Consider the following 27425-nt stretch of genomic DNA (forward strand, 5'->3'; position numbering starts at 1 on the left):
TCCCCCGGGCGGGAAGCGGCGGCGCGGGCAGTCGGGTTCCCGAGCACAATCGGACGCCAGCGCGCTGCTCGCCCCCGCGCCCCCTCCGGGAGGGAAGGAGGGAGGGAGGGAGGCGGGAGGCGGGAGCGAGAGGTGGAGGGCGGTCAGGGTTCCGGGGCCCGCCCCGCCCTCGCGCTCGCCGCCGACTCGGCGCTGCGGGCTGGAGCGGGCGGCCGGGCGGCTGCCTGTCCAGGCCGGGGCTGGCCGCGCCTCGCGTCGCCGTGCAGTGCGCCGGGTCTCCGGGAGATGGCTTCTCCGCTCCCGCCCGCTGCTCCCGCTATTGTCTCGCCCGGGGTGGCCTGACTCTGCGGGCTCGCGCACGCTCGTGGCCCGGAGGGCTTCCCCCGCGCCCCCCGTAGCCGGTCCCGCGTCCTCCGCTGCCTCCCCGCCAGCCTCCGGCTCCCTCCTCCCCCCTCCCCCCCCCACACCCGGGCCGGCGCTCGTGGCTCGCGGAGAGGGGAGCGGCGCGCGCGGGCGCGGGGACGCCTGGAGCTGCGGGGCCGGCAGCCCACGTCGCCGAGCACGCGACACGTCGGGTCTCGCAGGGAAGCCCGCAGCGAGCACAGGTAGGACGCGCATCCGGCCGGGAGCCGCCGCCCGGGGTCTGCAGATTGCCCGCCGAGCCGAGGGAGCGGAGGTCAAGGGGCTCTCCCTCCAACATGGCAACAGCCGAGGTGCAACAATGGAAGGAGCCGCGGGTTCCCGGCGGCCGGCAGAGCTGCGGACGCGGTGGCAGCGAGAGCTCCGGTCCGCGGCGCCCTGCAGGTTGCCGGCTCCCTCCGCCACCCCGCCCCAGCAGTTTCGGGGTGTCTCGGGTCCCCGCTTCTCACCCCTTTCCCACCCCTTTCCTCTAAACACACTTCCTGCCCTCCAGCTGCACGGCGATCTGAACCAACCAATGGTTTGGGGGTTGAAGATGAGAAATAAAAAGCAAAACCTGCCCCGGAGTGGGGGTGGTGGGGATGGTGCTTTCTGTTGCGGTGGGTGAAAAGTCAGCATGTAGCCGGGGGAATGTATACATTTTCTGGCCAGACGGATGGCCGACTTGGCTTCTCCCTTATAAGGGTACTGCAGCACCAGGAGAAGCTTGGGGGAGAGAGAGGGACCCTCAGGCCTGACTTTCCGGGCCCTCCGCGGAGGCGCTGCTCTCCTGGCTGGTACTTGTCTCTCATTTTCAGCTCGCGACAGCGGCGACTTTGATGTTGGGGAGTTATGGCAGCTGCAGGAAGCCCTGGGGACGCTGCCAAGCAGGGGTGGGGTAGGGTGGGGAGCCAAGGGGCTTGGCCAGCTCCTGGGTTGTGAGAAGAGGTTACCGAATGTATGAGGTTAGTGCACACACCCTAATTGGCCGAGGGTGTGTGTGTGTGTGTGTGTGTGTGTGTGTGTGTGTGTGAAGAATCTGCCATTGCTCTTATTCCCCGGGCCAACCTTTTCTCCCTCTGTCCCCACCCCCTTTTGGGGTCTTTGTGGCTTCCCTGTCCCAGTCCCACCAGCCACGCCTGGAATGGAATCTCTATTGTCTCCTGCTGCCCTGATGTGGTTTTTTTTTTTTTTTTTTTCCCTTCTTCTCAATTCCGCTGGTGAATTTTGTACCCTGTGCTGGCTGGTCCCAGCATGGCACCAGATTCCTTAGCACACAGCTACCCCGGCTTCCAGAAGTGGGCCAACGCTGCCCCTCCTTCTTTCTCTAAACTACCTGACTGTCTGGGATGGGGCCAAGCAGATGTAAGCAATTTGCGCCGAATTCCAAGCCTGTATCAGTTGCTGAATGAAAACTTACTCCACTGCCGCACCAGGCCTTGGAAAGATATCGGAAGAGCCAGTGTTCCAGAGGGTGGCATACCTGATCCCAGGTTACTCCTCCTTCTCCAGTTCCAGCTGTGCATCCTACAGCAGAGAGGTTAGGAGGCTACACAGTTACATCTCCTCCAGAGCCTGGCAGTCGCATCTGGGGTTGTGTCCATGGAAAAATTAAGTAGAGGCATATTTTATAGCTCTGCCTGGCAGCCAGCGTCCGAGGCGATGGTGGCTCCGAGCCGGAGCCCTGGACTGAGGCTGTGGCTGCTTCTCCTTTGGCCTTTGGGTGAGCTCAAGGTTTGATTTCCATGGCTCTGAGTTTACTGCTGAGTGTGCATGGGTGTGTGTGTCTGAATTTGATCAAGCTCTCAGCCCTGGCCAGAAGGGAGCTTGTGCGTTTCCCTCTCCCTGGAAGCGTCAGTGAGGGAGGCCCATGGGTGTGCTGGATTTTCCCTGGGGTGCTCCCTCGGGATTGCCCAATGACCTGGAATTCTTCTGGTCTTTGCCATGACACAGTGGCCCTCTAGCAGGCACCCCACAGCCTTGTGGGCCTCTGAACCCCTCTCATTGGTTTCCTCACCCCACCTGGGCCTGGCACTTTGCAGGTACCTCATATGGATGGGCCTTCAGCCTGGACAGCCCTGCCACAGCCAGCAGGGAGAAAAATGAGAGAACTCTGTTGCCTTTAGGGGGTTCGTGACCGGCCATAAACTTCAGGCTCCTCACGATGCCAGGATGTGAACTTGGACGTGACAGTGCGGAGTAGTAGAGAAAAGGGTGGGTGGCTTGGGGGTCAGGAGGCTTTCAGTCCTTGTATGACTGACTTCCTAGCGCTGTGAGCATGGACAGCTTGTGAACCTGAGACTTAGTTTGCTTATCTGTAAAATGGGGAAAAAATAATACCCTGGGCTCACAAGGTTGTTTTAAGGGTGGAATACATTGCTTCCCGTGAACTGAATAAAATCATGTGTGCAGAAGCACTCTGAAAGCTGCAGAGTACTATAGCAATGTGCGTTATTCACTCTTGAGTTTAGCCTTGGTAACAACAAAGGAGGGAGAGCTGGTGGGGGTTGGGGAAGGAGTGGGAGAAAGGGATGGAATAGAGAATGTTCTAGGACATGGGAAGAGTGATCTGATGATACCAAGATAGCTATGTTTTGGGTTACTTCTCTTTTTTTGGAGGGGGGGTTACTTTAAAAAGGGCAGGATGGGAGCTAGGAGAGAAGAAAAGGCTGCTTAATAATATTTGTAGGGAAGTGGGGAGACATATACCGCCCCCTACCCCAAAGGCTGGCTACTGTCCATAGAGGAGTGCTGAGCTGGCAAATAATATAATAGCTAACGTTTACTGATGTCAGTCAGCTAGTTAATGACAGAGGAGGGATTTCAAGCAGGCTGTTTCACTCCAGACCCTGTGCTCATAACCTTGATGCCACTATCAGGGAGATGTTGGGTCTTGGGAGAATGGAAAGGGATTAGCAGAGTCACGGAATTCATTCACACTGGCTTCCCTTGGATTCCAATGCCCCTGACATGTCACCAGACTGGGACATACCTTAGACAATAAACTTCTCAAGGGCAAGGGCCCAGCATCGCGCCTCCTTAATTCCCAGGTATTTGGGGGTCGAGGGTGAATTCCTTGGGGTTTCTACCTCACAGCCTTTCTCTGCTTTCTCATTTGTATCCCTACCTTCAGTGTAAGGAGAAGGCTGGGGATAATGAAGTCAAGCAATTTTGCTACCTTCTGGGCAACACTAATACCGTTTGGGAATTGAGGTGCTCTGGGAAACTGAGGCAAATCTTTTGTTTTAGTATTTCTATATCTGCTTTATTTTGTGTCTTATTTAGGAAATTATTATTTTATTTAGGAATTTAGGATATTATTATTATTATTATTATTTTATTTAGGAATTTAGGGAATTATTATTCTTGCATATCCTACATATGACTTTTAGAACCGGAAAGGATTTTGGAGATCGATGCCCTGAGAAGTGACTCTCCCAAGGTCATGCAGTTAGCGATGCTGGAACTTTACGTTTGCCCCACAGATCACAAGATGACCAATGACAGGACCTGCCTTTCGGCACCTTAGAGTTGCGTGCAGACGATTGGGAAATTCTCTTAGAACACTGGTCATGGAATTCACTCACCCCAAATTTCTATGTCGGTGAAAGAGATTAAGGACACAGAAGACACCATTTGTGCGTCGGGGCAGAGGCCTTCAAGTTCTGGAGAAGGAAGAGGAAAGAGGTTCTTGATATTCCTGAGGCAGAATGCAGAACTTGTGACTGAAGGAATCTTGCAATTCACGCCTTCCTCTTTTGAGATACTTCCTGTAGGAAGTCTCATCCAGCAGAGGCTCCGTGGCATTTCAAAGAGGAGCCAAAGGTCATTTGTCTCTTCAGAAAATGTTTTCCTGTCACCAAAATGTTATGACTCCTGCCTCTCTTCCTTGCTGAAAACGCTGGTCAATTCTCTTCTTCCTGGACCTTTCTCTCGAGCCACCCCTAGTCACCGAGAGTCATCTCCTGGGCAATAGTTTTCTTCTCTGCGCTTCTTCCTGCCATGATTTGTGCATCCTATGTCTCTGCTCCTGAGGGTCCTGTCCTAATGGCTAGATTCCACTTTGTCTCCTCTCCTGTATTCTCCCCAGAGGGAGGTGGGTGTCCGAGATGAGAGCTGCTGTGCTCACATGGCCGGTTGCCCAGGTCCCATGCCTGGCTAAGCCAGGCCCACCAGGAGTTAACGCTATGGAGGCATCCTTTTCAGCCAAGTTCTTCTATCTCAGAGTAGTTGGTCCGCTTGGTAGCAAACCAGAAGACATAAGGGGAGGGGCAAAGGGGAAGGAACCAAGGAGATTCCATTTTCAGGAAATGCTACAGCTTACCTTGCTAGCGAGAAGAAACAGATATGAGCCTTTCTTGTCTTAGGTCGCAGGCTAATCTAGAATGTAGGTAGGTGTAATGATGGGGCTCTTCCAGGGTCGAGACCCCTCTTGAGAGCCCCCCTTTTCTGAAAGCAGGGCATCTGCCACATTCCTGATTCGCCGTGCTGTTACCCCTTCCTACAGGTAAATAAAGGAAGTTAAACTGACAAGGAGCACCTGTAAAGTGCACTTAATGCTGACCAAAACTGGAGAGATGGTTTGCAAATTGGGTATTATGGGAAGCTGGGAGAAGACATCTATATTATTTTCCCCAAGAATATTATGGCCAGGATTTCAGATTTCTGCTCTAGACCTTAAGAAGGCAGATTATTATTTTTTTTAAGTAAGTGAGAAGTTAGATGTAGTTCCCTGACAGGAGACTTTGAAACATAGAGTGGTTCCAAAGGGATAGCCAAGTCTCCCAAGTGCAATTTTGATGACGCTGTTGCAGACGGTTTCAGCAAGGAAGGCGAAAAGGAGCCACCTGAGCTCAAGTTCAAGTACCACGAGGCAAGAGCATATGATGAAGAATAACCACCGGCACTGAGTGTCCACCTGTAGCTATTTTTTGTTTTGGGGGGGTTTTTTGTTCTTGTTTTTAGTTTTTATTTTAATCCCTGTTAGTTAGCATACAGTTTTATATTAATGTCAGGTATTGTCCGCCTGTAGCTTCTCAAACGTTATCTGTACTTTCCCCTTCCCCTAACCTTGGAGAAAACCGCGATGATGAAATTGTCTCCTCCCCTTTCACCGATGTGAGACCTGAGGTTGCGGTTAGGTTTAGTTCAAATTAAGATTCCGAAACATGCCGAAGATTGTAGGACTAGTTAGAGAAGAAGCAAAGTTTGAGTCCAGGTCAGGAAACTTCCAGCACCTGTGTTTCTTCCCTTGGTGCTCCCCTGAGGGGACCGCTGAGAAGAAGTGTCAGTGAGCCCCAAGTTCTGAATGAGACAGGGCTTCCCCAAGAGTCCGCTGACAGAGTTGACAACAGAAATGGTTGTTTTCAAAGCCATCTGTGGTGAAGCTATGGTCACAAAGGGAGATAAGTCAGAGAATGTTTAAAAAAGAACTCATTCATTCAGCAGATGTTTTTTGAGGGCTTACTAATAATGACTTTAGGTGCTTTCAGTGATGAGGACTGATAGCCTTCCAGAACTTACAGTTGAGTGGGGAATACAGACAAGTAAATGGGCTGTGTGTTGGGGGCGGGGTGGGGGTCGGGGGTGAAGAATGGGATGCTTTGGAAACTCATAAGTGGGATACTTGGGGTAGTCAGACGTCCTGGAAGAAGTTAAATGTTAGTCAAAGGGCTCCTGGGTGGCTCAGTCGGTTAAGTGTCCAACTTCGGCTCAGGTCATGATCTCACGGTTCCTGAGTTCGAGCCCCACATCGGGCCCTGTGCTGACAGCTCAGAGCCTGAAGCCTGCTTCCGATTCTGTGTCTCCCTCTCTCTCTGCCCCTCCCCTGCTCATGCTCTGTCTCTGTCTCTCTCTTTCAAAAATAAATGAAAACATTAAATGTTAGCAAGATCTGAACAATAAGTAGAAATTGGGGTGGGGGATGAAGTGAAAGGCAAAGGGGGTGAAGTGAAGGTACTTTAATCTGACCAGAACCATTGAAGGAGTTTACCTTTTATCTTTTATTCACAACGTACCTGATGCTCTCCTCAGTGCACGGCAGTGGAAGAAGACAGACATAGTCCCTGTCCTTCTGGAGTTTGTATTCTGGGAGAATTTAGTTCACTAAGGAATAAATTAAACCAAGCTTTTTTTATTTTGCTGACAGGGATTCTATACTGGTATATCAGGGAATTCCTCATAGATAAACTCTGGCGGAACTTAGGGAAAGTTTGAGAAATACTCTTGTGATAGTCCTATGGGTAACATGGGGTGGAGGCAAGAGGTGGGTTAATTGATGGTTGGTTCCTTGTTCTCCGACAAAAACATCTTCAGTGCCTCTGTTCATACATTCTTACATCTATTGATTCATCAACTGAAGGGCAGTATAAATTCAGTATGTACATACGAGTATGGCTTCGGACCCAGATTCCATGGGTTCAAAGCCTAGCTCTCCCTCATGCTAGTTGTTTGACTTTGGGAAAGTTACTTGATTTCTCTGTGCTTCTGTTTCCTGGTTTGTAAGATGGGGGAAAATAATAGTATGGGGGGGGGAACAAGCTGTGGTAAAAATGAAATGAGTTCATTAATGAACCATCTAGAATAGGGCCTGATAAATAGTAAGGGCTTAGAAAATGGTGGCGGTTACAATTACATTATCATCCTTCAGGCAAGTTTGTGCTGAACCCTAGGGATACAAACTTAAATTCAATATGGTCCATGACCTTGAGGTAACCACATTGTACTCCAGAAATTACAAGTGAATGCATGAGTTGCTTTATGGAATGGGGTAATCCTATAAACTCGGTATGAGGCAGTTGTCCATGGCTGCCCCAAGAGGTGGTATAATCTGAGGCAGCATTTCATAGAAGTATAGAAGCTAGGACAATAGCGTTTAATATTTTGGGGACTTCTAAATTCTAAGAATCTAATAAATGCAATGGGGTATCAACCCGGAAACGTAAACTACAATTTTGCCTTCCTCATCCAGAATCTCTGATTCTGTAGCAGGGAGGTGTTAAATATTCTCCTCTGGCTTGGTCTGACCACCCGCAGAACACGGTATTTAACAGCTCTGTCCCTAGTGTAAAACGCTGTGCTGAGCGTGGTGGGGAAGACAAGATAAATAAGAGGTAATTTTTGTTCTTAAGATTAATGGGCTTGGGGCGCCTGGGTGGCGCAGTCGGTTAAGCGTCCGACTTCAGCCAGGTCACGATCTCGCGGTCCGTGAGTTCGAGCCCCGTGTCAGGCTCTGGGCTGACGGCTCAGAGCCTGGAGCCTGTTTCCCATTCTGTGTCTCCCTCTTTCTCTGCCCCTCCCCCGTTCATGCTCTGTCTCTCTCTGTCCCAAAAATAAATAAACGTTGAAAAAAAAAATTAAAAAAAAAAAAGATTAATGGGCTTATGTCTGTGAAAGTGCTTTGTAACTATAAAGCACCCACCTGGATAAAAATTACTTTTATTCTAATCACTAGTAGGTATAACACAAAACACTGAATGCCGTGTATATTTAAATTAAAAAAAAATTTCTTTAATGTTTTATTTCTGAGAGAGACAGAGACAGAATGCAGGTGGGTTAGAGGCAGAGAGAGAGGGAGACACAGAATCCGAAGTAGGCTCCAGGCTCTGAGCTGTCAGCACAGAGCCTGACACAGGGCTTGAACTCATGAGCTGTGAGATCATGACCTGAGCCGAAGTCGGACGCTCAACCGACTGAGCCACCCAGGCGCCCCTAAATTTTTTTTTAACATTTATTTTTTGAGAGACAGAGAGTGAGTGGGGGTGGGGCAGAGAGAGAGAGAGAAGGAGACACAGAATCGGAAGCAGGCTTCAGGCTCCAAGCTGTCAGCACAGGGCCTGATGCGGGGCTCGAACCCACGGACTGCGAGATCATGACCTGAGCCGAAGTCTGACGCTCGTCCCACCAAGCCACCCAGGCGCCCCAATGCTGTGTATATTTAGAGATGTTCAAAAGAGAGCCAAAGTCACTTTCTGTCATAGGAGATGATAGAAGGCTCAAATACAAGGGCAGGTGTTTGTAGAGGGCAAGCCAGAGAGGATTCCAGAAGGCACTAGCATGACCGAAGATTCATGGGAAAACTTGTGGCCCCACAGAATGCTTAATAACCATCAGTATTTGGGGGGCCTGCAGGGAACTGGGCTGGGGCTCAGTGTGGGGAGTCTTGAATGTCCAGTATGAAAGCAGGGAGAGACAGAAACCTTTTCGTCAGAAGGATGATATGAACAGAGCCATTGCTCCAGGGTTGTGGCTGTGGAGCAGATGCGTTAGGGGTCACTGGGGAGACAGAGACGCTTAGGAGGTTGTTTCAATTGTTCGGATAAGAGAAAGAATAATAATCTTTGGTGCTAGGGCACCTAGGTGGCTCAGTCAGTTAAGCGTCTGACTTCGGCTCAGGCCATGATCTCATGGTTCGTGAGTTTGAGCCCCACATCAGGCTCCCTGCTGTCCACACAGACCCTGCTTCAGATCCTCAGTCCCCCCTCACTCTCTGCCCTTCCCCTGTTCGTGCTCTTTTTCTCTCTCTGTCTCTCTCTCAAAAATAAACAAACATTAAACAAATAATTTTTGGTGCCTAATGGGTGCTTTCAGTAGGTTATTTAACTTGAGGAAAGTAATCGGAAGCTTGGAAAGGAATGGACCAGTCTGAGAGAGACTGGAACAGGAAGGCTGCGAGATTTCCTTCACTGGAAATAGACTGGTGGTGGCTCAGTCTGGAAAGAGCACTGGAGCGGGAGTCTGGGACCCGCCTCTAGTTTCTAGTCCCACTTCTGTCACTGACTTGCTGTGTGACTCCAGACAAGGCATTTCTCCTTCTGGTCCTTGGTTCTTTCTCTCTCTCTCTCTCTATGTTTTTATTTGAGTATAGGCGACACACAATGTTATCTTGGTTTCAGGAATACGACTTCTCTGTATGTTACGCTGCGCTCACCAGCGCGGCTACCGTCTGTTACCGTGCGATGCTGGTGCAGTATCGTCTGCTAGATTCTCTGTGCTGTGCCTTTTATTCCTGTGACCTACTCATTCCATAACTGGAAGCCCGTATCCCCCACTCCCCTTCTCCCATTTTGACGCTCAGCCTTTGGTCCTCTTATCTGGAAAACGGTGCATCGTCCTTTGGTTTCCTCTTGTTTATTATTTGCTTGCTTTTGAGGGGCTTGCGACGGTGAAGAAATGTCTTGGGGTGTCGGGGGAGAGGGTGGAGGCGTTGTACCAAGATAATCACCAACGTCAGCTTGCCCGTTGGGTAAAATGTGACGTGCCTGGGTCCCATTCTGTGAGATAGGAAAAACGCTATGAGTTTTGGCCGGAAACAGGTTCCAGTTTAATTCCTGATTTTGTCGTTTACTAGTTGTGTGACCTTGGGGGGGGGGGCAGTAAATTATTCAGTCCTTTTCCTCTTTTCCGCTTGCCTCATCCATTAAATAAGGATATTAACATCCACACGTAAGGATTGTTGTGAGGGTTAAACAAGACAAAACCTGGCACAAAATGCCAGAGGAGAAAAGCAGGTGTATTTCTTTCCTCACTTGACCTCCCCCCGACCACGCTGCCTGCCCCCCCTCCCTTTCCCTTTCCCCTAAACAAAGTATGACACCTTCCCTCCAGGGAGGACTGGGGACGTATCCCTGGGGATACTAACTTGACAGACTTTGTGATGGTGTTTACATACATTGGACTGGCATTTCAGCAAGGTGCCTATGGAACCTTAGCCCTAATGGGCCTGCACCCACGGTCACACCCTGGCTACACTTACCCAGCTGCCAGCAGTGTCACCTAATCCCTACTGAGAATGGTCTGTGACTCCTGCTACCCTGGTGCCCTGAGTGAGGGTCACATGGGCAAGGCCCCCATAAAGACGGGGCTGGTGGGATGTTAATGAGCTATGCTGTGCCAGGCTGATCACCCCTCTGTCGAAGGTCCCCTTTGCTCAGCGTAGACTGAGGCCCTGCTCTCCGGAGACCTCGGTCTCCCTTGGGACCTTCCTGTGCAGAGTGGGGCATGGGAGATGGGAGAAAGGCATCAGGCAGGTACAGAGCAACACCAAATCGTTGTGTCACACACGCACACAGCCTCAGAATGTTAAGGAGACACTGAAAGCAAAAGCAGGGATTGGAAGGATTGACCAGGGAAGGCTTCTGGGGCTCTTGAGTCAGAGTGGGAAGAGGAGAGACAGAGAAAGTAGGAAAGGGGAGGGAGCCTCCAGCTGCACCCAGGGCTTTGGAGGCCCTGAGAGTCAACCGGGTGGGGAAATAGGGTACGGGGAGTCTATACCAGGCTGTGAGTGCCGATGGGTCCTTCTGAGGACTCTGGAACCTACCGCTGGGACAGGTCTGGAGACCAGACAGATGTGGGGAGTCCTGGCTGGGATCTGGTACCACCGGACACTGCCTGCTGCCTCCTTCCCAGGCTGCCATCTCTGTATCCCTTTCCCTGTGGTTTGGGGATTCTGAACACTGGGAGGCCATCTTGGAGAGGGTCTCAATCTTAGTTCCCTCTTAGGGCCCAGCGTCCTGAGTGGAGTTTCTCCTTTGACCGGGGTGAGCTAGCATCCTTAGTCTCCCTTGGGGGTCAGTGTCCTTGGCTGACCCTCAGCAGGATATCCTTCTCAGCTACTGAAGAAGGCCCGGGGGCCTCCTGGGTCAATCTTGGCCAACAATACCCAAGGCCGGGGTTAGGAGGGGTCAGTGACTTAGAGACCAAGCTGCCTGCTGGGCCTCACTGAGGGGGACATGAGTTCTGGACAAGGACAAGAGATGCCTAGGCCTCAGGAGCTGAGACCAGGGAAGCCATGAGGAGGCACAGCCACCATCAAGATCCACCCCGCCTACCTATTAATGGGTCATTCCTCCCAGGCCACTGGAAATTTCCCTTTCCACTTCCAGAATGGGTTGGGTTGGGCCCTCCTCTGCTCAGACTCTGCTTTTTTAGATGCAAATGTCCCTGGGTGGGACTAACACCTTGGCCTCTCACACCCCTGTGTAAATTAGTATCAGATGTTTGCTAGTGTTTTGTGTGTGTGTGTGTGTGTGTGTGTGTGTTTCTGGGCTGTAAGATGGGGGCTGCTTGAGAGCGGCACCCCTTTCCTTTCCTACCCTGGTCTGTGGGGATCTCAGGGCCTTTCCACTGCACCCTGAACTTAGGAAATAACTGAGCACCTCTGAGGCCTGCCAGAAGCTAGGTGGCCCTTGGGCGAAGGTCCCCCTGGGCTCAACTGCCTGGAGTCCCCTTCCCTTGCATTCTGGCTCTCTGGTCCCCTCCGGGCCTGCGAGCCTGCCTCCAGTAGGCTGGAATGTGGATGCCGAAGGCCCAGAGCTGCTCCCTGGAGCGGAAAGGTCCTGTTTTCCTTTTTCTTCCGGGTTCACCCTTCCATCTATTTTCTCAGTCGTCTTTGCCAGGGACACTAAGATCATGACCTCTTGGTGTCTAAGTCCACTTCCCCAGGGAGCTGATGAGGGAGTGAGTGAGGTGGAGGGGGTGTGCAGGGGAGGGGGGGGACCTGGAGGGAGGGAAGGTATGAGGGGTATGCAGGGGCAGATGTGGGTAATTGTGGAAGGTGTGGGGATTGTGCGAGGTACGCGGGGTACAGAGGCGTGTGTGCTTGGGGGAGGGGTATGGAGCATGCATGGAGAGTGGGGGGGGTACCTGCAGGTGCTTGGGGGAAGGTATGGGTGTGTGTAGGGTGGGGAGGGAGGAGGTGGAAGAGGTAGGTCTTGGGGGTGAGGGGGTGTGCACAGGGAAGGGAGTGCGCGGTAGTAGCTACGTATGGATGTGTGGGGGGACGTGGGGGAAGGTGTGGGGGTACATGCAGTTCATGTGATTACCAAGACTGTAGGTCCCTGAGAATGACTAGTCTACCAGGGATTTTCTTGATCCTGGGGAGTTAGCACGAACTGCAGATACTCTTTCTTACCAGATCACATGTCCAGGTTGCTGTTTTAGGGACTGCGGTGGCAGAGGAGCAGCGGGCAGGGCTTGCGTACCGCGTAGAGCCTTCCCACCGGGATAGAGGAGGGCAGCTTGCCCTGGGCCCGGTGGCACGGTTTGGGGCCTGGTCTCCAGCTCCTCAGGTTCCTGAGGAAGACTGGCTCAGCCTTTTTCTGCTTGACTTCCTTTTGGCCTTCCTGCAAGCTGAGCAGGTGGCTCTCAGCCAATGGCAGCCCACCGCCCCCACAGCCTGTCCCTGCCCACTGGCTCCCTCACCCAGGCTTACAGGCAGCCGCCCCCAACCTTCCCACAGACCACATGGGGGCTGGGGCCCCACTTGCTGCACTCTGTGTGTGTGTGATCATTCTGGGGACCGGTCCTCCGAGTCCTTCTCATTCTCATCCTGGGGTTGGGTCCCAGGGGTGTACCTGTGGGGGCGGATAGCACAGGGCTAGGGACAAGATTGTTCCTGAGTATTAGCACCCTGTGGCCCCCCACATCGGGTCGGTGGCCCCTTCCCCACCCTGCCACAGATCCAGTATGAGTCCCTGGGCCAAAGTCGCTGACCCTTAGTGGGCCTCAGTCTGCTCATCTCTAATGGTCAAGGGGGCCCTGTTGTGGGGAGATCGCTTCCCTGATGTCTAAGGAAGTTGCTACCAGAAAACAACCAAAGGATTGTTAGAAGTGAATTAATTGGAGATGCTCCTTAAAAATCCAAGCTCTGATCTCCAGCAAAGATGTCCCTCTGGAGATAGTCCCACTGGCATTATTCCGTGCACTCTCGTTAGTCCGATGCCTCTGCAGTTCCCCGAGCTACACGCCCCTCCCCTTGCCGTGGGCCTGGGCCAAAATCTGAAGTGCTGATCCTTGCTTCTTGCAGACTCTGATGGGTTAGCCCCGCCCAGCGTGCCCAGCATGTGAGGACTTGGGGCAGCAGCACGGAGCAGTGAGGTGGCCCCACACTGCCTGTCCTCTTCCCTCCGGTGAGTCCTCCAGGCAAAGCAGAGACTCTTTGGTGTGCTGTTTTCCCTCTGGTGCCACGGGCCGTTTGGGAACAGCTGTGACCTGCTTTCTGGATTCTGTTTAATGGGCTGGCCTCCTCCAGGGAGTTTCCCCAGCCTACAGAGGAATCCTGGAGAACTGGATTCCAAAGGACTGAGCTGGGGAAGCTGGACTGGAGGTTCAGCTGGAGGTGACAGGTGACAGCAAGGGGCCTTGCAGGAACCCTTGGTTTGCAGGAAGCCAATGGCCCTGTGTGACAAAGTAAAGGAGGGGGTGGCAAGGATCGTGAGGGCTGCTGTGTCCCCATCCCCCTTTCCACCTGTTTTGTGACATCCTTCTCCCAGAGGGGCTTCCTTTATACTTCGTGGAGTCTCTAATACCCTCAGAGAGATTAAAGGTTCATAGATGTTGGTGTTTGGAAATGTTGGGGTTGTTTTTATGACACGGGATGGGCTGGTGTAAATCTTGTCTGAAACGAACTTCCCTTAGGAATCCCCTCAGCTAGAGGCAAACCATAAGAGACTCTTAAATACAGAGAACAAAGGGAGGGGTGCCGGAGGGGATGGGCTAAATGGGTGATGGGCATTGAGGAGGGCACTTGTTGGGACGAGCACTGGGGTGTTATATGTGAGTGACGAATCACTGAATTCTACCCCTGAAACCATTATTACACTACATGTTAACTAACTTGGATTTAAATTAAAAAAAAAAAAAAAAAAAAAGGAATCCCCTCAGCTGGAGACCAAGATTAGCACAGGAAGGTCATCCTGGGAGCTCTTCCCTCCCCCCCCATCCTATCCCACTGCCTTTCTCTGGAGGGCCAAGGAAGCTGGAAGGGTAATTCTTTTATTTTTTTTTTAATGTTTGTTTGTTTATTTTGAGAGAGAGAGGGACCATGAGTGTGTGGTAGGGGCAGAGGGAGAGGGAGAGACAGAATCCCAAACAGGCTCAGTGCTGTCATTCCAGAGCCCGACTTGAACCTTGAGATCATGACCTGAGCCAAAATCAAGAGTCCCAACGCTTAACTGACTGAGCCACCTAGGTGCCCCCTGGAAGAGGAATTCCTTTTTTTTTTTTTTTTTTCTTGGTGCAAAAAGGTGATTTTATTAAAGCACGGGAACACGACTCATGGGCAGAAAGAGTTGCCCAGGGATTGTGAGAAGAGACTGCTTATATACCTGGGAGTTGGGGGAAGTAAAGGCATTCTTAACCACATGCTGCTTGGAGGGAACCCAGCTGATCAGAACTAGAAGGGCTGGTTTTTGAGGCTGTGGTGGCTGAGGGCAGGTGGGGGTGGTAGGAAGCAGGAAGTATAGAGCAGACAGAGAGGAGATGTGGCGGCTCTGGCTCCAGGGATGGTTCCTGGATTAGAGATCCACACACTGCCAAGACCTCTCTTCCCTCTTTGCCAGGGGTTCCATTCAGGTGGCTGCCAGCTCCTGGCCCCTGATCCACGTCGCCAGCTCTAGGAAGGAAAGTTTTGAGAGGAGCCACGAGTTGCCTGCCCTCTTCCATCCTGACTCTCTTCTTACCCGAGTCCCAAATCTGCAGGGTTTGTGGTAGGAGCTATGATTGCCAGGGATTGATTGTGTGTGTGTGTGTGTGTGTGTGTGTGTGTGTGTGTGTGTGTGTGTGCGTGTGTGTGCGTGTGCGCGCGCGCGCGCATAGACCAGCTGCACACGTGATTTCTGAGCTGGACTAGAGGACTCTTGGACTCTGAATGCAAACAGAGCTCTATCTAACCCTGTCGCACAGGCTTCTGGCATCTGTCTCTGCTCTCCTAGGACCCAGAGAACCCTCTACGAACTCCAGTATCAACTTTGGCTTCAAATTAGTGGAATGTCCAGGGGTAGGCCCAGGGAATCCAGGGATGAAAAATGAAGTTCCAGCAGCAAAGGCTGAATCACGTGGGGCTGCTTTAATTTGGCGCAGAGGATGCTAGAGAGGAGCTGGATGAGTAGGACAAGAGCACAGGCAGCTGTTTTGTGTCTCCCCACATTTGGAACTAAGTGACAGCCACAGAGAAGAAACAGATAGGAGAAAGACCTTGTGGGTGCATGTGACTCCGTGATGGGCCTGACATCAAAGAACCTCGTGGAGCTGTGTACAACCTATAGGCTTACAGTACAGAAGCTGGGATCAGATATACATCTGTTTGAGACAGGGAGCCTGACCTTTTGGATACACCTTCCTGTTGGGGGAGTTGACGCAGGGCATGCTGACATTCCTTCCTAGAACTGGGCCTCTGGGGGTGGGAGTCGGGGGTGGGCAGCAGGCCTGTGGAGTGAGGTGTGGGGGATGGGTCCCTGGCTGCAAAGCCAGTGAGATTTGGGGTATGGATGAGTATGGGTGTTGGGGGGTGGTGAGGGGCAGGGGTCATCTGAATACAAAATTCTGGAAGCCAGAGCTTCTATGTCCATATGGCCTCTAACCCCTTGACCTATTCTGTTCTGAGAGGAGGTGCTGAAGGCCCCTTCCTAGGTAGTCCTAGAGCTGAGTCTTCTTCCCTTATTAAAAACTACTAAAAGGTGGGATGCCCAAGGCTGGGGGCTTGAGACCCTTCATATTTTTTTACCGTCTTGCTCAGTAGCTCTCCATTTTCCCTGCCCAGTGAACATGGGCCAAGACATGCAGTGTTGCCCCGCTTTGTGCCCCAAGGGGGGGGGGATTGAATTATTTATGGATATGTCTATCATGTTTGCTAGGTGGCGAGCTCCCCGGAAGTGTGCCACAGCCCTCTGAATACTTCTAGGGCCAGCATGGCACCTGGCGTGTAACCGGTACTCATTGGCCATTGACATTCAATTTCGGGGTTCTGGATGTGAGGAGATGACCCAGAGCTCACAGGCTGAGCAAAGGCAGAGCAGTTCTAAAAAGGTGCCCTCTAGCCGGGCAGTCAGAAGCCCTCTGCGCGCACAGCTGGTGTCACTGCTGGCTCACTGGCACAGGGACTGAACGGAGGGGAGTGTCCTCTCCTTTGTCTCCACCCTTGGACTCCAGACCATTGTGTAGCTCTGCCCCGACCCCATTTCCTCCCCCGCCGGCCTCCAGCCATCCTTTGGCAGCTGTGTGGACTGTTCGGTGCCTGGTGCTGCTTGGACCCTGGCACCGACCTGCTCAGCCATAAGCACGCCCCTCTTCCTTCACCAGCTGCCTGGTGGGGTCCCTTTTCCCCGCTAACCTCTGGTCTTCCTGGGAGTTCCGAAACCGCGGTCTGTGCGGTCAGCCCTGGCAGCGCGTCTGAATTGCCTAGGGGAGAGGGCTTTGAACTGATCAGAGCCCGGGGATTCACCCTACTGAATCAGAACCCCCCCCCCAGAAGAGGGGGCAGGAACCTGTAGGTTTGAAAAACTTCCCAGATGGCGGTTGTGAACATTCCATTGTGGACTATGTATTAGATAATATTATCGTGTCCACCTTAAATGTTGTGGCTGTGCTAATGGCATTGTGTTTACATAGGAGAGCGCGCTAGTTGTTTAGAGATTCAGCCTGAAGTATCTGGAGGTGGAGCCCTTGCATCTAACTTTCAAATGGTTAAGCAGAGACGGAGCGCGCAGAGGTGGGGAAGGGAAACTGGCTGAAAGTGATCTGAAAGATGGACGGGAGCAGGGAACACAGCCATGCCACCGAGGTGTGCAACTGCAGGGGGCGCCATTCACATGGTTCTCTTTGTTGTGGTCCGAGGGTGACATTCACATAGAATACGGTGTGTGGGTACCCCCCTGCCCCCCGGAGTTGTGTGACACTGTCATACTGGCCCCAGCTGTCTCTTTTTGGATGGGCTACAAAGCCCCGGGCCCTCACCACCCCATGTCTTTCCTGGGACCTACATGGGTTTTTTCACAGAATCCCTAGTTGCCCTTGGGGACTGAGGGAATAGAGCCGCTTCTGATTTGTCAACCAGCAGAGGCTGGCAGAGAGGGAGCTGAATTGGGGAGGGGGGCGGGGAAGGCAGGAAACCTGAGACTCTGATTGCGAAAATACTTTGTGTATCCCCACCCGTCCCAGAAAATGAAATTTGGGGCTTGACTTCTTAGAGGGGAAGCCAGGTTGCTCTGGCTCCAGGTTGTTAGGACTGTCGCTCCTGTCTTCCCTCCTCCCCCCGTCTGGATTTCCCCTATGCCAGGCTACCACTCAATACCTTCACTCCACCTTGGGGGGGTGGGGGGGCTCTCCTGGTCCTGCGGGGGCTGCTGCTTGTCCGTCTCCTCCTTCAGATCCCTCAGCATCAGAGTGAGCAGAGCACTGAGCCTCTTAGAAGGAGCAGCTGCCAGTGTGGCCCCGGGCACAAGATCTGTCAGCCGCTGGGCCTCCTCTGCCTGGCTGACAGACAGTCTGGTGGAGTCCTGGCCAGGCACCAGGGGACGGTGGTTAGAGAGGGGTAGCTCGGCTTTCCTCATCTGAATTCCAGTCTTGGAAGAACCTCAGGAGCCAGGCCTGCTGGATCATCTGTGGGTCTGTCTTCTCTTTCCTCCCGGGGCTGGGGCTGTTCCTTAGCTCCGGGATACGGCTTTGGAGTCCGCTGAGAAATTTGACTCAAGGAAACCGATCGGTTCAAGTCAGAGTCCCAGAGCTTGGGAGGTGCTTTGTGCGGTGGTCCCGTCCGTCCGCCCACCTGCCTGCACAGATGCCAAACCTGGCCCAGTTGAGGTGAAACCCAGTCCTGTGTGTGTAGGACCCCAAGGAAGGCTGCCAGCTGCATCCGGATCACTGGTCTTATGTCTAAAAACTCTTCCCGCCAGAAAGCTCTGCCCTTACATCCCAGTTCCAGTTGCTTTTCTCGGTGGAAATGAGGTGAATTTGGAACTTAAGGAGCTTGATGGTGGGGGGGTGGTGACAGATACGTACCTATTTAATTGTGAATAAACTACTTTAAGACTATATTTGAGGTGTGTACAGGGTACTGTTGAGAGCATAAAGAAGGGTTCCTTAGTCCGATCTGGGAGTTCAGAGAAAGCTTCCTGAAGAATGTGCTATCTGGGCAAAGTCTGAGGGGCGAGTTGGAGTCACACAGGCAGAAAGCGACAGGAGTTGGGAAGGGCGTACCCAGGGGAAGGACAATGTTGAAAGAAGTCACTGAGGTATTGAGTACGTGGCAAATGAATGGCTGTAGATGGGAGGGAGATGGGGCAGGTGATAAAGGATTTGTAAAGGAAGCGGATAGAGAGCCTTTGAAGGGGTTGAGGCCGGGAGGAGAAGATCAGGTTTACCCTTTAGAAAGAGCCCTCTGGCTTTTCTGGGGCGAATGCCTTAAAGCGGGGGCAGATTAGAAGGAAAGGAGAAGGTGACAGTTCAGTGGTGGGCATTCGGGCCTCGAGGTACGGGGTGGGCATTGAAACTGGGGGGGTGAGATACACCTTTAGAACTGCCAATGAGTGGAACAAATGGGAAGATGAGAAGAGGCGAGGCTGCCTGAGTGTTGCCTGGGTGTTAACAGTGGCTGAGAGTGGAGTCCTGAGCCAACACCAACATTTCAGGGGTGGACAAAGGAAGAGCAGAACAAAGAAGGGAGTGGAGAACAAGAAAAAAAAAAATAGGGTCATGGAAGCCAAGGGGTGGAGGGTTTTGGGTAGAAGGGAAGGGTCTATAGAGCAAAATGCAGCAGCCATGTCTGGGCAGACAGAAATGCCGGTGGAATTGGATGGCCGGGATATTGTTGCTGGGCAGTTTTTGTGGAAGGATGGGGACAGAAGCCAGATTACAGTGAATTGAAGGGCAATTGGAAATTGGGAAAGTTCGGGTGTCTTCTGCTCTTGTATAGCTCAGCCGGGAAGGGAAGGAAGAACAGAGAAGGTATTGGCTGGAGGACAGAATGTCAAGAGAAGGTACTTACGGCGTAGGGTTTTGGGGTTTTTTTTTTCATTTTCTTTTTTTAAAAAATATTTTTGAGAGGGAGAGTTGGAGAGGGGCAGAGAGCGAGGCATACGGAGAATCTGAAGCAGGCTCTGCGCTGACAGCGGAGAGCCCGATGTGGGGCTCAAATTCATACACCGTGAGATAGTGACCTGAGCTGAGTCAGAGGCTTAACCAACTGAGCCACCCAGGCGCCCCTCATTGTTTCTTTTTAAGGCTAGGAGCAGCCTGAACATGTTAAAGTGCTGAAGAGAGAGACCCCGTTAAGGAAAAGAAGTGAAGATACAGCAGAGGGAAGGGAGGTTCCTGGGATTGTGCCTCAGCAGGAGGCAGGAACCCTCTTCCCCTGAGACCAAAAAGGGCAAGAAGGGGAGGCTGAATGCAAGTGTGGATACTTTCATGGGAAGAGAGGCAGGACGTTGAGAGAGATCATTTCCAACGGCCTCAGTTTTCCTCCTCACAGTGGTGCCTGGTGAAGGCAAATCTTGATACTCTCTGGAATAAAAGGCTTGGTCCAGCTTGGAGCGTTTATCTGGTATCTCCTGTCTAAAGCACTAGGACCTTCTCCTGGGACCAGTCTCCCAACTCCCAGCAGCTGTGTTCTGGGTATTTCCATCTGTTCATCCAATTCCTTTGAATTTCAAATAGCAAGACTCCCTCTTAGCCTTAGTAGGTAAAAAGTAATCTGTAAGAGGGCGCCTGGGTGGCTCAGTCGGTTAAGCATCCAACTCTTGGTTTCGGCTCAGGTTTTGATCTCATGGTTCATGGGATCAAGCCCTGCGTGGGGCTTTGTGCTGATATCGAGGAGCCTGCTTGGGATTCTCTCTCTCTCTCTCTCTCTCTCTCTCTCTCTCTCTCTCTCCCTCCCTCCCTCCCTCCCTCCCTCCCTCTCTCTCTCTCTTCCTTCCTTCCCCCTCTCCCGTTCCCGCTCATGCTCTCTCTCTCTCTCTCAAATAAATAAACTATAAAAAGTGAAGAAAAAAAAGGTAATACATAAGAAGCTGTTGACAGTGGGTAAACTCAACAGGCAAAGAGTCACGTCATATGCCCGGGCTATTCCATCCTTGGGGAACTACTTGTTAAGATTCACTGAGCCAGCCATGGCCTTCAGGTCAGGGTGCTGCACCTGGGCCTGATGGAGGCACCAGGGTCCTAGACAGGCACCTCAGGCCAAGGGATACCTTTGTCCTAACTCGTTTGGGACCTGATGGAATTTGCCACCCAAGTATCTATTGGAACCTTTTTCCTTTTGACTTTTTCAACTTTCTAATCATAAGGAACAACATGCTCATGTTTATTACCTGCTGGGTAAAGCAGCGCAACAGAATGAATAATTTTTGATGATTCCATGAAATCATGAAGTTCTTGGCTGCTGGCACTAAGGGTCAGAAGTGGCCACTTCACCTTCACCTTCCCCAACCTAATCCGAAACATACACACACACGTGTCTGTGGTTCTCAGCTTCAGCTGCAGACTAGAATCTCCTGGGGTTTTTAAAAATACCACTGCTCTACCACAGACCGATTAAATTAGAATCTCTTAAGAGAACCAGGCATCAGTACTTAAAAAAACAAACAAAAAAAAAAGCGCCCCCGGTGTTTTTAATGAGTAACCAGGGTTGAGAACCGTTGGGCCAGGCTAGCCATGTCATTACAACCATTCAGTGCCATCTTCGTGTGGTGGCTTCTAAAGAAAAGGATACTAACAGTGGGGTACATGAAGGGGGCTGCTTGCGGCCAGGGGCAGCTAGCCTGGGGGTTCTGCCTTCCTGCCTGGCTTCCTGAGGGCCAAGGAGAATTAATATGGCACACCTATCATCCACCAAGTACCCGGGTCTCACCTGTTGCCAGGCTTTGTTTTATTGCTCACATTGGTGTATTTTGGGAGGACCTTAGTGCAGTCTGAGTAATTATACGGTCTGTTTCATTGGACTCTATTGTACATTTCACTTTATGGCTTTATGGAGGTCTATTAGACGTACAATAAACCGCACGTATTTAAAGTGTACAATTTGATAAGTTTCGACGTATTTATATATCCGTGCAGCTATTACTGCGATTAAGTCCTTGAACATATTTGTCATCCCCCAAAGTTTCCTTTATGCCTCTGTGTCATCTTTCCACCCCTTCCCGGAGAACCGCTGATCTGCTCTCTGTCACCGTAGATAGTTTTCATTTTCCAGAATTTTATATAAATGGAATCCTACATATTCATACTTTTGTGGGGGGGGTCTGGCTTCTTTGACGCAGAATAGTTATTTTGAGATGCATCCATGTCCCTGCACGTGTCAGTAATTTCATTCCTTTTTGCCGCTGAGTTGGTATCATTATGTGCACGTAATCACATTTTTTAATCCGCTCACCTGTTGATGGACCAACCCGGGTTGTTTCCAGCTTGGGGATATGACCAGGCTGCCGTGAATATGCGTATACGAGTCTTTGTATGGACATATGCTTTCATTTTTCTTGGGACAGTAACTAGCAGTGGGATAGTTGAGTCCTGTGGTAGGCGGGTGTTTATCTTCACAAGAGGCTGCCTGTTTTCCAAAGTGGTTGTCCCATTTTTCATTCCCCACCAGCAGTGTCTGAGAGTTGTCCTCTTTAAACGGACCAAAGAGCCCTTGTTTCCATCTTCTCTTGGCTGATGCAAGGCGCTTCCTCCTTTCCTCGGGGCACATGTGAGAGAGAGGAGGGTGGGAGCAAGGGACCACAGATGGAAACGTCTATTGATGAGTGGAAGGGTAGATGTGTTACATAGATAGAGTTGTCTTGGGATCTCTTTTTTTATTATTATTTTTTTAAATGTTTTATTTATTTTTGAGACAGAGACAGAGCATGAACGGGGGAGGGGAAGAGAAAGAGGGAGACACAGAATCCGAAGCAGGCTCCAGGTTCTGGGCTGTCAGCACAGAGCCCGACGTGGGGCTCGAACTCACGGACCATGAGATCGTGACCTGGGCCGAAGTCGGACGCTTAACCGACTGAGCCACCCAGGCGCCCCGGGATCTCTTTTTTCTCTCCGTCTTTTTGTTTCTCCCCATCGGTTACAGGCACGCAAGAAGGAGGCAGTGGCCCAGATGATGTCGCCTAAGTCAGATTATTAAAACAAGTCATTTCGTGGCTGAATGATTGACATTTTTAACCCCTCACCTGCAGGTGCCGAGACACCATGCCAGAACCCTGCAGCCCTGACACTGGCAGGAAGTAGAAGGCTTCCTTGTCTCCTCGGTCACCTATCCTCACCATGTCTTCGACTCAGGGCAATGGGGAACACTGGAAGTCCCTGGAGTCGGTGGGCATCAGCCGCAAAGAGCTGGCCATGGCCGAAGCCCTGCAGATGGAGTATGATGCACTGTCCCAGCTCCGGCACGACAAGGAGGAGAACAGAGCCAAGCAGAGCACAGACCCCACTCTCATCAGCTGGGACGAGCCCGTCCTAGACTTCTACAGCAAGCCGGCGGGGAGGCAGAAGGACCTTAAGCTCTTACGCGGTCTTTCTGGCTCTGATCCTACCCTCAATTACAACTCGCTGTCCCCACAGGAAGGGTTATCCAACCACTCTACCTCCCAGGGCTCCCAGCCTGGCCCAGATCCCTGGCCCAAAGGCTCTCTGGCTGGAGACTATCTCTATATTTTTGATGGTTCAGATGAAGGGCTTTCTTTGTCCCCAGGACCAGGAGATATAGATGGCTCCTCCAAGAAACTGTCCCCACCTCCTTTGCCACCCCGAGTCTCTATCTGGGACACCCCTCCCTTGCCTCCCAGAAAGGGGTCTCCCTCATCCTCCAAGATCTCCCAGCCCAATGACGTCAACACTTTTTCTTCGGTCGAGCACCCTCCAGGCAAACTGCTAGGGCGTCGCATCCTAGAAGAGGACGAGGAGCTGGGGGGTGGGGGTCCGGGGCGCCTCCTGGGGCCTGTGGACTATGACGGGATCAATGATGCGATTACACGGCTCAACCTGAAGTCAACCTACGATGCAGAAATGTTGCGTGACACCACCAGGGGCTGGAAGGAGGGCCGGGGGCCCCTGGACTTCGGCAAGGACACTCCCGGAAAACCCGTGGCCCGGAGCAAGACCATGCCCCCTCAGGTGCCGCCCCGAACCTATGCCTCCCGCTATGCCAACCGAAAAAATACGACACCTGGCAAGAACCGCCGGATTTCCGCTGCTCCGGTGAGGACCTTGTTGTGTGCCTTCCGTTCCCCTTCGCAAGTGCCGTTTGGAAACGGAGAGGAGTCCTTTCTTCTTATTGTTCCAGACCCCAGTCTGCTGCATACTCCCCCTGGTAGTCCTCTCCTCCCCCTGCCTCTGTCTCCTGGCAGGGGTCTCCTGGCCCCTGGGGGGGGGGGCTAGTAGAGACATGGCTCCTCCTCAGGGCTGAGTTTTGTGCCCAAACAGCCCTTGTGGGGGCAGGTGGTTTGGAATCTCGGTTCCTAGTGTGTAGTCACTTCACAAGGTAAGGACTGAACCAGGCTTAGGGGATTCTTTGTGACCCTGTGGCCGGATGGCCTTGTGGACTGGAGCAAGTTGCTTCTGCTTTCTGACCTGCGGTGCCCAAAACGCTGTGTGGTAATGAGGCTCAGTCACGGCATTAACCAGTGTTTAGTGCTCACTGGTCACCAGACCCTGGTCCAGACCCCTCAACAACCCTACCTGATAGTCCAAGGCATGCAGTTCTGGTCTCTCTTGTTTCAAAGCCTGCCGGTACTTGCTCTCTCCCTCTGTCTTTCTCTGTCTCCCTCTGTTTCCCTGTCCCTCTTTCTCTCTCCCCCCTCCCTCTGTCTCTGCCTCTCTCTCTCTCTCTCTCTCAGCTTCTATTTCTTTCTCTCTATGTCTCTGCCTCTCTCTGTCTCTCTCCTTCTCTCTCTCTTACTCTGGTGAAATATACACAACAAGATTCACCCACCTTGGCCGATCTGAAGCATCCAGCTCGGTGACATTGACCACATTCACATTGTTGTGCAGCCATCACCACCGTCTATCTCTCACGGGGAGAATATTTAGCAAACACATGCAGGACGACAGTAATAATTTCGCTTTGACCAGCAGAGTATAAAACAGCACCGTGCCTCCATAGAAGCACAGATGGGTTCCAGGGCAGCTTTGATCTTTTTTTCTGGCTTAAAAAAGTGTCAGCAGGGGCACGTAGGCAGCTCAGTCGGTTGAGCGTCCAACTCTTGATTTCAGCTCAGGTCTTGATCTGAGGATCGTGGGATCGAGCCCTGTGTCTGGCTCCACGCTGAGCACGGAGCCTGCTTAAGGTTCTCTCTCTCTCCCTCTGCCCCTCCCCTCCCGTTCTCACTCTCTCTCTTAAAAAAAAAAAAAATGTCAGCAGCAGCATCTCCGTGGGTAGGACCTGAGGCCACTTTGAGTTTCACCCTTGGGTCTGGAAACCCTGGCTGCAGAGGGAGTCAAAAGTTACCTCATAACTGATGGCTTCCGTAGGAACAGCTTTCCACTTCATTCCGTCCCTGTTTCCTCCTTATCCATTGTTTAAGGGACACCGGGGCTTTCCCACCGTGTGTCCCAGTAATTGGGATCCTTCACAGCCTGGGAAAAGCCACGTGGTCCTTCCTTCCTGTGCTTCTGCGAAGAGAGTCCCCCAAAGCAGGATCAGTTTCTGGGATAAGTCATGACTCTGGAGCTCAGGGCTTTTTAAGGGCCCTGCTTGAGAGGTGGGGCGGCTCCTGCTATTTATAGGGACAGGGAGATTCCTGTTCCCAGCTCCGAGTTCCTCACCCAGAGCTGGGCCTGCTCGGAGTCAGGCCGCCCGGGTAGGTGGTCACCTCTGTCGCTCCCTCTCTCTCTCGCCTCCCTCCACTGCCTCGTCCTTCCCCCAACCCCTGTGTGTCACCAGGGTCCCGAGAGGGAGCTTGGTGCAAAGTCTCCTTGAAGAAGCTAGTGCAGAGCAAGAAGCTCTGGCCAGTTCTTAAGGGGCAAATGCGGCCCTGGGCTTCCCCACCTCAGCTCGGTGCGGGGGCTCATCCCACCGGGAGGGGGGACCCCTTGGACCCGCGGCCTATCCCGCCGCCCCGCTTCCGCCGGGCTTTCAGACGGAGGGACCCTCCTTATCCCAGGCCTGTGGAGCCAGCTCTGGAAATGGGTGGCTCCAAATGCCAGCCTGGTACCCCCACTGCCAGCCTGTGCCCGGCAGACTCCCCCAGCCAGCATCGGGCGATGCCACCAGGGCCTGCCAGCAGGGCAAACGTAAGTGGCTTTTGTTTTCTTATGGAGCCAGGGAGTGGTACTGAAGGGGCATGAAAATGGCCTTCAGTAGCCACTCTGTTCTCTATCCCCCTCGCCTTCCCCTCCTCTGTCTCTCTGTCTCACTGTCTCTGTCGCTCTCTCTCTCTCTCACCCTCACTTTTGTGGGTTAATTGCTGACAGTGGTACTATTGTTGTGAGCGGGACACAGGCTGGAACTTGGCAGAGCAAGGGCCTCACATGCCAACTGCCCCCGCTGCCGCCCTCCCCTCCGCACCCCTCCATCCTCACCCTGGGGAGCAAGGCTAATGAGAGGGGTCACTCAGAGGAAACAATTTGGATATTCAAATGAGGAGCTCAGTTGCTGCCATCTGCCCTTAGGGGCGGGGAGGACGTGAGAAGAGCCAGTGGGAGGGTGAGAGGTGAGGCTTTGCTATGTGCACAGGCCTGAGCTCCCCGGAAGCAGCTGTTGGCAGCGGCTGCTTTACCGGATGCAGGCTCGGGCTCCATCTGAGCTGCCATTCCCATGGGGTGGCCTCCCCTGGCGGCTCTGGGCAGGCCCGTCAGGCAGAAACCTGTCATGCCCCAGCTCCCCCCACCACCACCACTTCCTCCTCCCTGGGGCTGGGCTGCAGGCTTCTTTAGGGCTCCTCTTGGTGACTGAAAACAGCCCTGTACCGGGAGGCAGGTTGAGTCTCATCCGAGAGAGCATCCCCACCACCACACTCCGTGTTCTCTCTGATGGGAACCGGGGCCCAGGCGGGTGCCCTGACATTCCAGCCGTTCACGGCCAAAAGGCTCAGGAGCCAGGTTCTCTCCTGCTCAGAAGGCCGCTTTGATGCTTTCTTCCTCAAATAGCATTGACCGAGAAGGCACGTGGGTCTGAGTCACCGCCTGCATCTGAGTGTTCTCGGTCTCTCTCTGCTTTGGGTCCCTGGGGCTCGCTGTCGATGCCGAGGCATTTGCCCGGAGCCGGGCTTCCCCAGGCACTGTTTGGGTAACCCTCTTGCCCTGACCCCTGAGCTGGGACTGGGAAAAGGAGGCTGCCTGCAGAGCTCCCAGCCACACCCGTAGGAGCACCCCCAGAAAGCCAGCCCGGTGACCCAGCAGTGCTGTGCGCTGCCTAACCTGCTTGAGCTTATTAGACACTGCCTCCCCGGAGAGGAGGTTTGGCCACACGCTTGTCCATCCCACCCAGACTTCCAGCCTCAGCCAAGGCTTCCGGGTCTCTCAATTAAAAAAAAAAAATAATAATAATAATGTTTATTTTTGAAGGGGAGATACAGAGCACAAGCAGGGGAGGGGCAGAGAAAGAGGGAGACACAGAATCCAAGGCAGGCTCCAGGCTCTGAGCTGTCAGCACAGAGCCCAATGCGGGGCTCCAACTCAAAAACCACGAGATCATGACCTGAACCGAAGTCAGAGGCTTAACCGACTGAGCCACCCAGGCCCCCCTCAATTTTTTTTTAAGCTTATTTATTTTGAGAGACAGAAAGCATGAGTGGGGGAGGGGCAGAGAGAGAGAGAGAGAGAGAGAGAGAGAACCCCAAGCAGGCTCTGCACGGTCAGTGCAGAACCCAATTCAGGACTCGAACCCATGAACCGTGAGATCATGACCTGGGCCAAAGTCAGATGCTCAACAGACTGAGCCACCCACGTGCCCCAAGGTTCCCTCTTTTCACTTGGCTCTTGGTCTCCTAGGACAGCCGATAAAGAGCTTCCTGGATTTCCCACATTTTCCTGGGGCCCTGAGTGTTCAATGCTTCAAGAGCCTTTATACCCAGAGTTTCAGGGTGTAGATCTGGGAGCAGCCCGCTGGAAGGGAAATGCCCTGAGGCAAAAGGCACTGAGTCGGCTGCTCTTCTCTTAAAGGTGGGCTCCCGGCCCCATGCTGTCACCAATGGCCATGAGTTGTTTGAGGTCTCAGAGGAGAGAGATGAGGAAGTTGCTGCGTTTTGCCACATGCTGGATATGTAAGAGTTAAAGAATGGGGTGTTGGGGAGGGCTCTGGGGGCTGGGGGTGGGGGAGGGCCAGCCCA

The 27425-nt window shown here is 52.6% G+C and overlaps 1 protein-coding gene across 3 annotated transcripts in view; it reads left to right on the top strand.

The window, feature by feature from the left end:
* Positions 1-218: 218 nt before the first annotated feature.
* PIK3C2B (phosphatidylinositol-4-phosphate 3-kinase catalytic subunit type 2 beta) overlaps positions 219-27425 on the top strand; it is a 66010-nt gene continuing 38803 nt past the window's right edge. Inside the window, exons 1-3 of one of the 3 annotated variants that reach the window (XM_047076636.1) lie at positions 219-605; positions 22335-23355; positions 27259-27359. In XM_047076636.1, coding sequence (XP_046932592.1) covers positions 22423-23355; positions 27259-27359 — 1034 coding nt within the window. In that variant the 5' untranslated portion in view covers positions 219-605; positions 22335-22422. Of the gene's footprint in view, positions 606-13204; positions 13308-22334; positions 23356-27126; positions 27360-27425 lie in introns of those variants that run through there. The other 2 variants (XM_047076637.1, XM_047076638.1) reach the window with 2 other exon arrangements.

Source organism: Lynx rufus, unplaced genomic scaffold (genome assembly GCF_022079265.1).
Source record: "Lynx rufus isolate CCGP_SWC_20201006 ecotype Redwood Valley unplaced genomic scaffold, mLynRuf1.p SCAF_15, whole genome shotgun sequence".
Lineage (NCBI taxonomy): Eukaryota > Metazoa > Chordata > Mammalia > Carnivora > Felidae > Lynx > Lynx rufus.